Consider the following 16278-nt stretch of genomic DNA (forward strand, 5'->3'; position numbering starts at 1 on the left):
TTAATATTTTATTTTTTTATTTTTATTTTTATTTTTATTGTTATTTTTGAGATAGGATCTCCCTGTAGCCCCAGATGGCCTGGAACTCACTATGTAGACCAGGCTAGCCTGAAACTCACAGAGATCCACCTGCCTCTGCCTCCCAAGTGCTGGGATTAAAGGCCTGCACCACCATGCCTGGCTTATTTATTTTTATTTTATGTGTAAGAGTATATTACCTGCGTATATGTAAGTGTACCTGTGTCATGCAATGCCCATGGAGGTCAGAAGAAGGTGTTGGATCCCCTGGAACTGGAGTGATAAACAGTTGCTAGTCTCCATGTGAGTGCTGGGGATTGAAACTGAGTCCCTTTGTAAGAGCAGCCAGTGCTCTTAACTGCTGAACCATCTTTTCAGTTCTCATTCTGCTTCTGACTGCTCCTTAATTAAATAAAGTATACATTATTAGGCAGAGTTTGCTAGATGAACAGAACCAATAGAATTACAAAGGGGATTCATTATATTATTATATTATAAAGGTGATTTGCTAGAATGGTTTGCAACCAGTATGGGCTATGTAGTTCACCAATGGCTGTCTGCATGATGGACAAGCTGGGAGTCCAGTAGGTGCTTAGTTTGAGAAGCTGGGTGCCTCAGCAGTCACATTCTGGTGCTGAAGGCCTGGAATTCCTGGAGAGTCACAGATCTTCAGTCTAGGGCTAAAATATTTGGAGTGTGATGTCAGTAAAGGATGGGAGTGGCAGCTACAATAGCCACAGGGGTTAGCACATTGACCAATCAAGACAGGCAAGTAGGAGTAGGCACACTTATCAGCAAGACAGGAAGCAAGCAGCACTGATCCTCCTTGGTCTGTTTATATCTACACCACCTACTGGAAGGTGCTACCTACTCTTGAAGAGTCTTCAGACCTGCCCATAGGTGTGTCTTTTGTTCATTCCAGATCCTATCAAGTTGGCAATCCATCAGGGCTGGAGCAATGACTCAGCAGTTAAGACTATTTGATGCTCTCCTAGAGAACTGGAGTGGATTCCCAACACCTACACTGGGTGGCTCACAGCTGACTGCAACTCCAGCGCCAAGAGATCTGATGCCCTCTTCTGGCCAATATGGACACACACACACACACACACACACACACACACACACACATACAAAAAATAAATCTTAAGAAAAATTAACTATCACTGTGTGAGTGTTCATCTCTGAGCCCAAACTGACTCTGGAAGCTTGTCTTAGTCTATGCCTACTGCTGTAAAGAATGCTTTACAGTTAGTAACATAATAGATACTTGCCTTGCACGACTTACCAACAGATTCCATGTTGGGGAGGTTGGCTCTGTTCAAAGATGGCACCTCTGGCTGTGCTGCTCATGGTGGAAGCCAAGCCAGAACCCTCTGATCTCGCTTATAAGGACACCAAGGCTCTTTCCCTCAAGACTTAATCTCCTCCTACAGGTCCCATTTCTTAATATTTATTACACACGATTACATTTTAACATATGAATTTGGGTGGGGAACACATCCAGACAAGGGCAAACCAGCTGATTTTTGGCATTTAAAAACTTCCTTCATGGTAGGTGTCGAGGTACATGCCTTTAATCCCAGCACTTGGGAGGCAGAGGTAGGAGAATCTCTGTGAGTTCAAGGCCAGCCTGGTCTACATAGTGAGTTCCAGGCCTGCTGGGGCTACAACAGGGAGATTCTCTCTCTCTCATTTTTGACCAAAAACCAAAAACAAAAAACAAACCCAACAAACTAACAAACTTCGTTCATTTGTTGGCCATAATTTCTGGGAAGTGTATAGATTCCGAGATCGAGTCAAGTTTCCGGAATCATCACAGCACAGCTGAGTTTAACCGTCAGTAGATGCTAAAGGTCAAGGTAATAAAGCAGTATTGGATGCAGGATGGCCTGAAGGGAGGGCCAATTGCTTGGTGATTTTCTATCAAAAGCCAATATTTCCGGTTCATGAATTGGGCCAGATGCTAAACACAAAAGCAGCAGAATGCCTGCTTCACAGCCCACCACTGAATCAGGGGCCACTTTGCTTCTCCTTTTATCATTCCTGAAAACAATCTGGAACTTCATTTTTTGTTTCTTCGAGACCTGGAACGCCCTATGTAGTCCACGCTGGCCTGGAATTCACAACTCTTCTGCCTCAGCTTCCAGGGTCCTGGGATTATAGGTGTGCACTGCCACCCCCAGTTTCTCTGTCATAGTTTATATAGGAGAGCATTTGGGAAGGAGAAGACGCAAGATAAAAAGCAACGTTACTGGTGAGGCTTATGCTTAACGAGGTGCCTGACGCTTGAAAAATGAATTGCAAATGTTTATTGGTCTTTCCCATTCTACAGAACTTCTTGTGAGATGCATCCTATTTTACTCTGTCTAACGCAGTGCTTTAGCACCAGAGGTAGAATCCACTTTTTCAGAGACGCACGTGCTAGGCAAGTGCCCCAAAGGTGAAATTCAAATGAACTGTGTATTTTATTTGCAATCTTGGCTTGAAATGAAGGGTTTATCGGTAACTCGAGAAAGCCGATAAAAGAGTCTCAATAGCTTTTGATATTCTACCTAGGCTTAGCAACAAAGCAACAAACAAACGTTGGAAGCTGACAAAACATTTTATCATAAGTTCAGTCTATTAGTTCCCGTTTAATGTCGGCTGCCTGTGTCCCTTTCTTCTTTCGTCTAAACTTAAAGTTTGAAGGTCCTGAGTGTAGATTTTTAACTCCTACAGAACTATTCTGCATAGCACGCTTTCAGAAGCTGTACCTCAAAGCGACAAGCAAACGAAGGGAGCAACGGCGCTGAACAACTGCTCGCAGCAACGTAGTTACCGCAGGATCATTGGACAGGGCGGCATTCCCGCTGTCCAATCATAGGGAAGTCCGGAGAGCAGGCTCTCCTGGATTGGCTAGAGCAAACATCTCTTCAGTTTCATTCTGGTAAGGGCAGGACGCCGGGCCTCAGCCGGTAGCACCTTGGGCCAATCAAAGGGAGCCTGGGGGCAGGGTTTGCCGCAGGCGGGCGGGGCAGAGTCTGCATCTGCAGGCGAATCTCCGCCGTCAGCCCTGCGGGAGTGGGCGTGGCCTTCCGCCTGCTGTAGGCGGTCCCGCTGCAGGGGGCGGGGCCTGAGAGCTTGCCGGGGGAAACGGCAGGGGCGGGGCTCGTGGCCGGGGGCGGGGCTGACGGCCTGGGCGGGGCGAGCGGGGTCGACTGCGGAGCCGGATGCGGGCGGTGCCGCAGCCGCCGAGGCCCTAGGGATGGGCGGAGCCCCGGCCGCTGGTGCTGGTGGCAGCGGCCGGTGCTTGAGCGGGAGAGCAGGCAGCTGTCTCTGGTGCCGCGCGTCATTGCTTCGCTGGGCGGCGGGATGCTGGGGAAAGCGGGAGTTGGCGGGGGCGGCGGCACTAAGGCGCCCAAGCCCTCCTTCGTGTCGTACGTGCGCCCTGAGGTGAGAGAGCGCTGGCCGGGGTGGAGCGGCCGGGGCAGGGACGCCGAGCTCTGTTCGGCCGCCGAGCGCTTCCTGCCGGTGTGCCGGGCGGGGCGAAGCTGCAGGACGCCCTGGGGCCTCCCCGAGGGCCGCAGCCGGGACCCCTGCGGCGGGACAGGCAGGTGCCGGGGCAGAAGGCCCTGCTCGCTGGCCACCCCGCCTCGGGGCCCGAGACGGCGAGGTCCTGCGGCCGGGACGCCCAGGTATCCTGGCGGGAGCAGAAGGTTTCCGTAGTCGGGACCCTAGCGGGTCCCCCAGAAGCCCGCAGCTTTTAGGGATCTTCCCTGTCCGGGACTTGCTCCATGAATCTTGAGAGCTCCCCTGGCCCCGCTGCCTGCTTTCTTTAGTGCCGTTTGATGCCGCTGGCGGGATGTGGTGCGCTGCCTCCCTTCCGCGCTGCGGGGGGGGGGGGGGGGGGGGGCAGGGAAGGGAATGTGGGTCGGCCCCCACCTCTCTCCGCAGTGAAACCGTCTCCCGCTTCTTCCCGGTTCGTCTTACCCGGTCCAATCCTTATGCAATTTTAGTCAAAAAGTGCATTTATTCAGGAAATCCTTTCTGAGATCCTACTGTGTGCCAGGTAAGGTTCTGAATGCTTGTAACATGTATTAGTGAACAGAATACAGAGCCTGCTCTCCGGGACCTTATTTAAGAAGGGAAACTGGGTAAATTTTATATACATATATGTAAGTGAACTGTATAGTGTATTAAAAGATAATAAGAAAGAAAAGACATCCTTTTCCTCTTTGTAAAGGTAGCATTTGAGCGAAGACTCGAAAGATGTGATGAATCTGGGAAGAGAGGTCCGGGACAGCCCCAGGGAAGGCTGCTCCGTGGCAGTGAGCCTGGAGGCTCAGAGGATCATCAAGGAAGCTAATGTTGCAAAGTCTGGTGGGTGAGAAGAAGGCATAGGGAGGTTGGAGAGATCAGAACTCCCAGACCATACTGAGGACTCTTGAGCCGTAGTTCCTGATCTCACCAATGCCTGACTAAAGATGCCTTCCTTCTCTTTTTGGATTTGTGAAGCTCCCCAACCCCCATCTCTGTCCTGGAATTTAATCAACGACATGTAGATAGAGGCATTCCCAAATTCACTATCTCCCAGTGACTTCCCATTTTTCACTTTTGTAAGGCAAGAAACAGGTGGGCTGAGGTTGAGAAATCAGAGACCTGGGGCCTGCAGCCTTTGCATATGTTATCTTGAAAATCATCTTTTCTTCAGTGGAGAAGACTTTTGAAACGAATTCTATTTTTAGTCCCAAATTTTCAAATAAAAACCACTTCCTCTGTCAGCACTTGATAGGGAGGCAGGGTCGTCTTACTTTTTCACAGGCTTCCCTTGCATCCCTTTAAGCAACGTGGTCAGTTTCTCTGTTCTTTCTTAGATAGAGGCCTGGTTGGAGGGTAACTGATCTTCAGCCTTTCCTCTCCAGTGAGATTAAATTACAAGTGGAGGTCTTCTGAAGTGTGGCCAGAGTTCAGGAATGTTCACATCCTTCATCCACCAAATACACATGTTGTAATTAGGCATGTTTTCGCTCTTTGCCCATGGAACCTGCTGTATTTTCTTTGAGGGGTTAGGAAAGGTTCAGCTCACAGTGGTTACATTTTTCAGATCCTTTTAGTTGGCAGGTATTATTATTATTATTATTATTGTTATTACTAAAATAGTGCTGTGCAGGTGTATGCATTTTTGTTGTAGTCTGATTCTCAATTTTTTTTCCGTTTTCAGACAGGGTCTCCCTGTAGTCTCCAGGTTACCTGGATGTCTATGTAGACCAGGCCGGCCTCCATCTCACAGCGTTTCTACCTGCCTCTGCCTTCCTAGTGTTGGGATAAAAGGCGCGCAACACCACACCTGGTCTCTAAAAGTATTTTGTAGTGGGATAAAGTTCTCACCTAAATTGTGGAAAGTTTATTAAAAGATAATGGTAGGAGGAGGTGAGAAAGCAATTTGTTTTTAGGTAGATGGCTTTACTAGCTATCCCATTAGGGGAAATGCAGGAGTGACACTGAGGTGTTGCTTATGTGGTGCAGAGCCCTGGCTCTGGTACTGTGTTGGCTCACCCAATGGAGGAATCCCTTAAAACACTTTTTTGAAGACTGGCATCCATATTTCAATTCTCCTTTCCTCCATCTTTACTATCTGCTTTTGGTGTGTGTCTTGATAACACCGTTTATGTCTATGGCTATACCATCTGATTTCATCTGATAACACTTTTTTTTCCCTTTGTGCAATGCTGAATGAAATAGAACCCAGGACTTCACCCATCATAAGCAAGTACTCTGCCACTGAGCCACATCTACCACTTTCTTTGTTCTACTTTCCCTAGTTGGAAAATTGCATTTTCTCAGATGTTTTCTTGTTGGTGAGTGACTGAGTTGCCAGAACAACACCTTACAGTGTAATGATGCTCACTCCTGATGGGTACACCTGCTCTTGGCTGATCAGATCTTGGAAGCTTCCAAATGCAGAAACCTTCAGTATGCCGGAGTTTATAGAGTCAGCAGTTTTATGTTCAAAAGAACTAGGTAAAGTATTTGAAGATGAGTTTGATAAACATGATCTTATTTTTTTCCTTGATCCAAAAGGACTGGCATTTGGTAGCCTAAAATGAAGGGTAATAGTTAACACCAGCTTTTATAATTGGAGCTCTGCCAAAGTAACTTGAGCTGTTTTGTCATTGATTCTCCAAGTCAATGAGTATTGACAGGTGAAATCCTGAATGGTAGCTTAGGACCTTTGGTCATGTTTTGGAATCTGTTAAGAGGGTTATTGATAATTGGGAAGCTGATGATTCTGAAAGTTGAGGTGAACAGGAAGCAGGAATCTGGAGCCACCTTGCTACTGCATGAATGGCTAAAAACATGTCAGCACTGGAATCCTAGCTCAGTCTTAGGCACAGGGTGAAAAGGACATCTGTGGCAATGTGCAGCAGACCTGTGAGTGCTGAGCTCTGTTCCAGGGATGCATCTAGTGACAATTTGAGTACAAATCCATCTTTCATGTGAAAAGAAAACACCTACTTGAATTATGATGTTAGGAGCCAAAGTGTTCATTGTAGAAAAAAATAAGATGAACATATAAAAATAAGTAAAGTTACAGACTTATGGCAAGATGGCTTAGTGGGAAGGTCCTTGCTGCCAAGCTTGATGACCTGAGTTTGGTCCCTTATCCATAGTGAAGAGAGAAACAATTTCTGAAAATTGTTCTTTGACCTTTGCACATGTGCTATGTCTACCACATGTCCATCCTCCCCAAATAAATAAATTACAAGCTCCCTAACAAATTATAATATATTGTATCCTGCCGGGCTGGTGGCTCACGCCTTTAGTCCCAGCACTCCAGAGGTAGAGGCAAGCAGATCTCTGTGAGTTTAAGGCCCGCCTGGTTGACATAGTGAATTCCAGGCCAGCTGGGGCTACAGGGAGACCCTGTCTCAAAAAAGATTTTAAAAATGCATATATATTGTATTCGATATATATATGTGTAGGTATATGAGTGTGGGTGGGACTATCCAAAATGGGATTACTATTGCCAATATTTTCAACTGCCTTTTTCACCAAGAATCTGTAAACGTCTTTCCATGTCAGCTTCTAAGCTACAGTTAGTCTTTCATTCTTCAGTAGTAACACAGTGATGGAGAAAGGTTAGGTAGAGCCAGTAGCCAGAGTAGCTGACCTTTGAATGATTTTCTATTTAGAAATTCTTCAACCTTATCAGTTCTATGCTCAGGTACTTTGACATTATAGTGGTTTTTTTTTTTTTTTTTTTGTCTTTTTTGAGACAGGGTCTCCCTGTAGCCCCAGCTGGCCTGGAACTCGCTGTGTATACCAGGCTGGCCTTAGTCTCACAGAGATCCACCAGCCTCTGCCTCGGGAGTGCTGGAATCAAAATTGTGTTCCACTACACCTCGCTGTTTTGGTCATTTTTTATTAGAAATACTCGGTGACTATGCCCCACAGCTTATACAGAAGGACTGCTGGGTGGGCTAGGAGGTTGGGACTTACCAGAAGCCACTGTGAGAGTTAAATGACAAGCTTCATGGTGTTTTTGTGTTCTGTAAAACTGACCTGGAAAATTTTAGCTCAAAGTGTTGCCATCCTCTCCCCCATTTTTGCATGGTATTCCAAATATGCTTAAAATGTACTTTCTAGTGGAGTGTAGGCCAGTGTTTGACTTGCATATACTAATAATAGTATCAATGACTTTTCTTCTGAATATTTTAAATTGGGAAGAACATAGAACTTTTCCTTCATTTTACAGATATGCAAACTAAGGCCCTGCAAAGTTAAATGTCCTACCCAAGGGCACAGCAGTATTGCAGAGTAAACATAAGAATTGTTTCCTAAAGAGCCAGCAGTGACAGTAGCTAAGCCAGGCCCATAGGAACTCAGGTTTTATATAGTTTATTTAGATATAGAAAGAAAAGGCAAGAAGAGAGATGAAGATTGAAAAGGGACTTTAAAAATTTTGTAAGAGCCATTTTCCCCTATTTATCCCCCAGGGAAATGAGTGTATTCTGTTGCCTAGTCTTTATTTAAGGCCATTTCTTGGGTGGGGAGAAGTGAGCTTATGATGCCGTATTTTTTAACAGTTTGTACCATCAACCAGTTCACAAGGGTTGATGCAGTGTTTAGCCTGGGGCAATCTGGCTCCAAGCAACATTCTCTTTATCCTTGTGTCTGTGGATTCCGGGAGCTTTGATAGTGAGACAGGCTTGTAGCCACTGAACAATACAGTGTGTTCTCATGTAGCAGTATCTTGGCTTTTTGTTTGATGATCATCTGGGTGACTTACTGAGCAGTACAGGGTCCTCTTGGCTATTTCTGTTTCCAGAGTCAGTGTTTTCCAGAGATGCAGTTAATCCTTTCAGCAGATGTGTACTCAGCATCTGCTTTATGTACCAGGCATTGTTTGAGTGGGGCTGCAGCAATCTTCAAAACAAAGTGACTGAGACTTCAAATATGTTTTTAAAAATTTTATTTGCTTGCATGTATGTAGGTGCACCCATGTCATGCAGTGCCCTCAGAGGTCAGAGGAGGGCATCAGATGCCCTGGAACTCAAGTTAGGACAGTTGTTAGCCACCACATGGGTGCTGGGAATGGAACCTGGGTCCTCTGCAAGAGCAGTCAGTGCTCTTAACTGCTGAACCATCTTTCCAGCCCAACTTAAAATATTTTTGTTTTATTTACATTTTGAGACAAGGTCTAGCTGTGTAGCCTTAGCTAACCCTAAACTCTCTTTGTAGCCTAGGATGGTCTTGAAATCAAGATCCTCCTTTCTCAGTCCCTTGAGTGCTAGGATTACAGATGTTCACCACCATGGGCAGCTTGAAATTTTTTTTTGTCTGGATCACTTTTAATAACTTTGATGGATAGATGATATGAAGATGAAAGTAGCTTATCCTAAAACAGAATTTTTTTTGCCTCAGTTCTGACAGTAAAAATACCTTTTAAAATCTTTTAAAATTTTTATTTAATTTTATGTGTATGAGTGTATTATCTGCATGCATGTTAGTGCACTCATGTCGTAGAGGTCAGAAGAGGGTGTCATATTTCCTAGACATGGAGTTATGGATGGTTGTTAGCCTCCTTGTGGGTGCTGGGAATTGAACCCGGGTCCTCTGCAAGAGCAGCCAGTGCTTTTATGCTCTTATGCACTGAGCCATTTCTCCAACCCCAGTAAAAATATCTTTAAAAGCAAAGTTTAGATGCATTGCTTTTTTGTTCTATTTTTATTACATTAAAAATATTTGTGTATGCCTGTGTGTGTGTTTGTGTGTGTATGTGTGTGTATGAATTGTATACTACAGTGTGTGGAGGTCACAGACTCAGTTTTTCTATCATGTCCTGGGAACTGAACTCAAGTAATCAAGCTTAGAGGCAAGTGTTATTTCCTGCTGGTTGTCTTGCTGGTCCCTGTTTTATTTTTATTTTTCCTGATTTATAACTCCATAACTTTTTTTTTTTTTTTGGTCGTTCTGAGACAGGGTCTCCCTGTAGCTTCAGCTGGCCTAGAACTCACTATATAGACCAGACTGGCCTTGAATTCAGAGATCCACTGCCTCTGCCTCTGCCTCTGCCTCCTGAGTGTTGGATTAAAGGTATGCGCCACCACGCCTGCCCATCTAACTCTGTAACTTTCAATTAAGTTAGAAACCCTTTCCCCTCTGGGTTTTTTAATACATTCAGTGCTTACTTGACATTTACTGTGTGTGTGATACACTGCTTTTCTTCTGTTTATGGAGATTCTAAAATATACAGCCAGGCCCTTTTCCCTTAGCAAGTATTTATTTATTTATTTATTTATTTATTTATTTATTTATTTATTTATTATTGTGCTGGAGATTGAGGCCAGGGCCTCCATATGCTAGACAAGTACTCTAGCACTGAGCTATATTGCCACTGCCTTGCCTAATTTTATAGTGGTAGAATTACCTCCTTAAGGTTGGAGGTCCTTGATAGTGATTTAATAGACCCTGGAAAGACATTAAAAGTTCTTTCCAAAATAATCACTTTCCTAGCTGTGGCTTTAGCTTGATGATCTGTCCAAAGCTTCTGCTTTTTCTTTCCTGCATGTGCTTCCTGCGGCATCTCCCTGGGTTAGATCCAACACTATACAATTTCTGCAGATGGAGCATCAGAAAGTGTCAGGAGGCTCTGCCAAGCAACACTTCCTGCAATCTGACCAAACAGCTGCTACATGCAGTCATCCTCTTAGAGCCAGAGACTCCTTTGTACCCTCCTTCCGTCTCCAGTGTTGTACTTGGGAATACTGGGCTGGGGGCTGGGGACATAGCTCAATGTAGAGGTGCAAGGCCCAGAGTTTGATCTCTGCAGCAAAAGGGAAAAATTAAAAAGGCAGAACTCTGCCAGAATCTTAGAATGTGGGAGCCCTGCAATTAAAAGGTTAAAGTTCTGACTCTTTCTCGAACATCCTCAGTAGGATATTGGATGCTGTTGGACTATTTGTGTGTAGAACCAACCTGTGTAACAGCATGCTTTAGAAAGAATCTGATATTCAGACCAAAAAAAATTTTTTTTTAACTGTTAAAAAATGTATACCGTGGGGCTGGAGAGATGGCTCAGCAGTTAAGAGCACTGACTGCTCTTGCAGAGGACCCGGGTTCGAGTCCCAGCACCCACATGGCAGCTATGAACCGTCCTTAACTCCAGTTCCAGGGGAATCTGATGCCCTCTTCTGACCTCTGCGGCATTGCATGACATGGGTGCATTCACACACATGCAGACAGTACACTCATACAGATAAAATTTTTTTTTTTAAAAAGTATACCTTAAAATAAAACCAGTATGATGGAGTTACAGCTTGAAAGTTAGAAAAATAAAATTACCCTTAATTAGGATTCCATAAATCAGTGACTCCACCTTTGAGTATGTCTAGGCTTTGTCCATGTGTCTCATGTGACTGCATTCAGATGTTTAAAGCTTTCCAGGTTGCATATGGTTGTCCTGTTTGAAGATGGTGCTGATGACCTATATTGACAGGGCATGTCTTGAGGTTTTGGTTTAGTTTAGTTTAGTGGTTTGTTTTTTTTTTTTTTTTTTTTTTTTAGACAGGGTCTTACCATGTAGCCTTTGCTGGCCTAGAGCTTGCTATGTAGACCAGGATGGCCTTAAACTAAGATCTGCCTACCTCTGCCTCCCCAGTGCTGGAATTACAGGTGTGTGCCACTACATCTGGCTCCTCTGAGTGATTTTTTTTTTTTTCTGGAACTTGCTATGTAGACCAGGTTTGCCTTGATCTCATTCCAGCTCCCCCAGTGTTGGGATTAAAGGCAGCCACACCTGACTACTTTTGAGTTATTTTGACTACAGGGAATGGCCCTCCTGTTTCTTATCAATAGGTTTGCAGCCTTTAACAAAGAAATATGAGTTCAGAAAAGGACTAAAGCTGTGTGCTTAGCTTTGCTAGAGTTATGCTCCGTGGTAGCCCAACTTTGCAGAAATTGTATGGTGTTGGATCTGACCCAGGGAGATGCCACAGGAAGCACGTGTAGGAGAGAAAAAGCAGTCCCCACAGGCACTTACATGAAGTTTAGCAAATAGCAGAGTTGGATGTTCCCTTTAATCCCAGCATTTCAGAGGCAGAGGCAGGTGGATCTCTGAATTGGAGGCCAGTCTGGTCTATATGGCAAGTTCTAGGCCAGCCAGGGTTACAGAATGAGGCAGGGTCTCCTTTTGTAATAAAGTCAAAAAATTTATTTTTTAGTTATGTGTGGGTATGGGTATGTACATGTGTACATGTGAGTACAGGTGCCTAAGGCCAGAAGATGGTGTCAGATCCCCTGGAGCAGTTATGAACTGCCCAGTGTAGGCACTGGGAAACAAACTCAGGTCCTCTGCTAGAGCAGTCTGCTCTCTTAACCAGGGTGCCATCTCTCTAGTCCGTCCCCAACACCTTTTAAGATTTATTTTTATTTTTTAATTATGTGTATGTCTGTGTGTGGGTATGTGCATGTGAGTACTGTTGCCATGCCTGAGGATGCCAGAGGTGTTGGATCCTCTGAAGCTAGAGTTACAGGCATTTGTGAGTCACTCCATATGAGTGCTGGAGTGTGAACTTGGGTCATCTGCAAGAGCAATGCTCACTCTTGACTTCTGAACCATCTCTCCAGTCCCTGGTAAGTAGTGTTTTAACCAGCACACCTCCATCCATATTGGTAAACCAACTATGTCTCAGTCCAACACCTTGAGTGAAATAGGGTTTCACTGAAGTAGGGTTTATAGCTGATGGGAGCCATATATGAATGTTTTCTAGGGGCTGGAGTGGTGGTCAATAGTTAAGAGCACCTACAGCTTTTCTAGAGGACTGGAGTTCAGTTCCCAACACCCACACCAGGTGACTCGAAACTGCCTGTAACCAGCTCCAGGGGATCCAATACCTTCTGGCCTCTATGAGCACCTGCAGACACATGCACATACACACACACACACACACACACACACACACACACATAATTAAGAAAATCTTTTCTAGAGTCTGGAGAGATGACCCTGTGGGTAAAGAGCACCTGTTGTGTGAGCATGAGACTCTAAGTTTGGATCCCAGCACCTATGTAAATAGCTGGATGTGGCCTATGCGTACCTGTAATCCTAGTGATGTGGTGGGAGACAGGATCTGGCAAGGATATAAACTTCTTGAGATAAATTGGGAAGTATGATTGAACTGGAATAATTACTTTGCTTGCTTGCTTTTTTGTTGTCAGACAAAATTTTACTATTAGCCCTAGTTGGCCTGAAACTCCAATGTATAGACCAGACCTGGCTTTGAACTTGGGGTGATCTTCCTGTCTCTGCCTCACAAGTGCTGAAATTATAGATGTATGCCACCATACACAGCTATAATTCTTATTTCTTACTGTTTTTTAAATTTTATGTGTATGCGTGTTTTGCTTGCGTGTGTGTAAGTGCACCTGTGTGTGCAATGCCCATGGAGGCCAGAAGAGGGTATTTGATTCCCCAGGAACTAGAGTTATGGATAGTTGATAGTCACTATCCGTGCTGGGAACTGCACCTGGGTCCTCTGCAACAGCAGCCAGTGCTCTTAACCTCTGAGCCATCTCTCCAGCATGCCCACCCTTTTTTTCAACAAAGTCTCACTTTGTAGCCAAGGCTTGACCTACTCTCTAAATAGCCCAATCTAGCCTTTAACCCTTGGTGATCCTTTTGCCTTAGCCTCCCAAATACTGGGAGGTGGTATTTGGCTTTGAAGTAGAATAATTCTTTTAGCTTGTGATTTCCTGTTGCTTGGAGAGGATGACAGAAAAGTGATGTGGAAGGACACTAGGGCCTCACTTCCTATACCTTGTGGGTTGTAACAGGAAAGCAAACACTTGTCAATGGCTCTGCCTCCTAACAAGGGTAAGACCAGTTCCTTTAAGCCTCTCTTGTTTCTGCCTGAAAAATTGGAATGATAGAAACAAGTCTTCTATGGTAGGTATATATGAACATTCATGACTATTAATTGTGACTGATGTGTAGGCCTTGGCAGGGCACTTGGCACATAGTCTCCAGTAAATATAGGCTATTATTATTATCATTCAGAAGCTGGCCAGAACCACTGGGATGGTTGCAGAAAGTGCTTAATCAGTTATCTTAGAGTACAGAAATCTTTCCCCACTCAGGTATTAATGAGTGGAGTGGTTGTTGCTATGGTGCCATGCCAGGAAAGCTTGGGCTGCTAACTCTTTCTTGAGTATTTTTCACTATCTCTGGAAGTTTCTTTTCCTCTCTTCTTTGTTCCTTTATTCATTTGATAATGATTTGATTATCTTTAAAATTCCAACCTAATGAGAACACATAATTGTTGGCTTTTTTCTTTATCATTTGGTCTTTGACATTTTGCTATTTTCATTGCGTAGTGGGCTGACTTTTCCCTCATTTCTAACAGGCTTCTCTGTCAAAGGTCAGATTTTGTCCATTTATCACATCTGTTCAGTATTTCATTTAAGATATGAGTGAATCAAGTGAAATCATAATTAAGCAAAATAAAATGATTTTTGGGAGTAATATGCCATTTTATTTCAAAAGCATTGTGCTATTTTGGTTTCATAGTTCAGTATCATAAATAATGTCACTTTCTCTTGTGCCCATCCTGTATCATTTCTTTTAGACCTGGCTGGTAGCAGCTTGTTAGAGGTGGCCTGCTACATCTATTGTTTGCTTTTGAGGAAGGGAGCCAAAACATTAGGATTGAAGCAGGAGTAGTAGGGGCAAAGGAAACCCTGGCCACAGTGGTGAAATGCTTCCAAGTCTACCTTTTTCTTAGGTCAGATAGCTAGCCCATTTCAGACGATAGTCCAGAGCTGCTGAGTTTTAATTTTTGCTTTTGTCAGGACTTTTCTGTTATGTTGTTCTTTTTGGGGCAAGGTCTCCCTGTAGTCCCTATGGCCTGGAACTCACAGAGGTCTGCCTGCCTCTGCCTCCCAGTCCCAAGTACTGGGACTAAAGGCGTGTGCCACAATGCCCAGCTTTGCCAGGAGTTTTAAAACATCCAAGAGCATGGTGGTGTTACTCACACCTGAAATCTAAGCACTACTGAGGCAGGAGGATCTTGAGTTTGAGGCAGGCTCTGGTTGTATGGTGAATTCAAGTCCCCTGAGAGTTATACAGTGAGTTCAAGGCCAACCTAGACTACATAGTAAGACCCTGTCTCAATAATAAAAACAAAACTAAACAGAAAGGCCAAGAATGCATTAGAGGAAATGAACTCAGATTTTAAAATAGATTATCTTGCCCTGTTGCTATCTTTTCTCTAGAAATACAATGGAATCCCTCAATCACCTCCCTGTGTGTGCCTTTGCTTGGGAAGCACTTTTGGTCTCCTGTGAATGTGTGTTCCCTGTCTAAGCAAACTTCTAGAGCATCACTTTCCCAGTGGCCAGTCTGTAGTGGTAGTCACCGGGGCTCTGGGTATGCGGTAAGTTGTTTGCAAGTACCTCAGTTTTGTCCTAAGGCCTCTGGTTGGGCTACATGTTTATATCCCATGCCTTCTCTTTTGATCCCCCCATACCATCTAGTGGCCCCTCTTTTTCTCACCTCTACCTTCCTGCCTACTTATCTTTTTGTGCCCTGCCCTCCGGCCTCTTTGCTCCACTTCAGCATGTTTAGTTTAGCTTCAGGTTCACTTGCCCAACAAATCTTTGTACTGTTTATTTGTAAGTATATACTTTTATATTTTTCTTTTATGTATATTAGTGTATTGCCTGCATGTGTGTAAGTATACCTGTGACATGCAATGCCCGAGGAGGTCAAAAGAAGATCCCCTGGAACTGGAGTTACAGATGATTGTTAGCCACCATGTGGGTGCTGGAAATAGAACCTGGGTCCTCTGCAAGAGCAGCCAGTACTCTTAACTGCTGAGCCATCTCTCCAGTCCCCACTCTTTTTAGCTTTAATTATCATTGTCTTCTACCTGCTGAGTAAACAACATGACTCAGGTTAAAAGAGTAACAAGAGAAACCCCAGTAAGAACTCAGTGTGTCAGACATACTCTGGTTTGCAGACGGAGGGACAGGGACACTGTGAGGGGCATGAAAGCCCTCAGGGTGGTGTGGGTGAGACTGAAACCTTGAACAGAGTTAATAGCTGAGGAATAAACTGGCCACAGTAGGAATATGCTTATGGGAAGGAGGTGTCTCGATACCATGGAAGATCCTTAGATTCTAGAGGTTTCCATTTCTAGTCCAGACCCTTGATGATGACCTTGATGAGACATGATATTTCGCCTTTCTGATACTTGCCTCCTGTGACATGGATAGATATCTTCCCTGCAGGCCTATTTTGAGAATGAGAAGAAATGTCATGAGTATCCTGGTCAGTCCTAGACATGTGAACAGTACAACATTGCTAGTTGTTCTTATTAATAATAGCTACAACTGGAGAATTCTTTATTTGATCAACATTTTTGGTACCTACCATTTGCTGAAACTGAGTTAAAATTAGGAATCCAAAGAAACATTGTGTACTCAGGAGCTCACATTCTGTTAGAGACAGCAGGTCTCCAGATGGCATGGAGGTGGGAGCTGCCTGCTTAAGAGGGATACATGCCCAGCATGCCCAGAGTACAGAGGAATACATAGCATCAGGCGTGTATGAAGGCTCTGGGATTTGAAAGGGTCAGCTGTACAGTGGGATTTGGTATGGGAAAGAAGGGGATGATAAATCAGGCAGACAAGAGGACAGCAAAAGGCTCATAAGTGTTGGGAGTAGGTGGTCGGAGCATCTGTCCTTGTCTTAGAGGAGGTGTGTGTACCTTTGCACCA

The 16278-nt window shown here is 44.5% G+C and overlaps 1 protein-coding gene across 1 annotated transcript in view; it reads left to right on the forward strand.

The window, feature by feature from the left end:
• The first annotated feature begins 3214 nt into the window (after positions 1-3214).
• Positions 3215-16278, forward strand: part of Mtmr12 (myotubularin related protein 12) — a 110837-nt gene continuing 97773 nt past the window's right edge. The window contains exon 1 of the mRNA XM_008835512.3: positions 3215-3453. Within this exon, the coding sequence (XP_008833734.1) occupies positions 3373-3453 (81 nt within the window). The 5' untranslated portion in view covers positions 3215-3372. The remainder of the gene's footprint in view (positions 3454-16278) is intronic.

Source organism: Nannospalax galili, unplaced genomic scaffold (genome assembly GCF_000622305.1).
Source record: "Nannospalax galili isolate Female #2095 unplaced genomic scaffold, S.galili_v1.0 scaffold150, whole genome shotgun sequence".
In the NCBI taxonomy this organism is placed as follows: Eukaryota; Metazoa; Chordata; class Mammalia; order Rodentia; family Spalacidae; genus Nannospalax; species Nannospalax galili.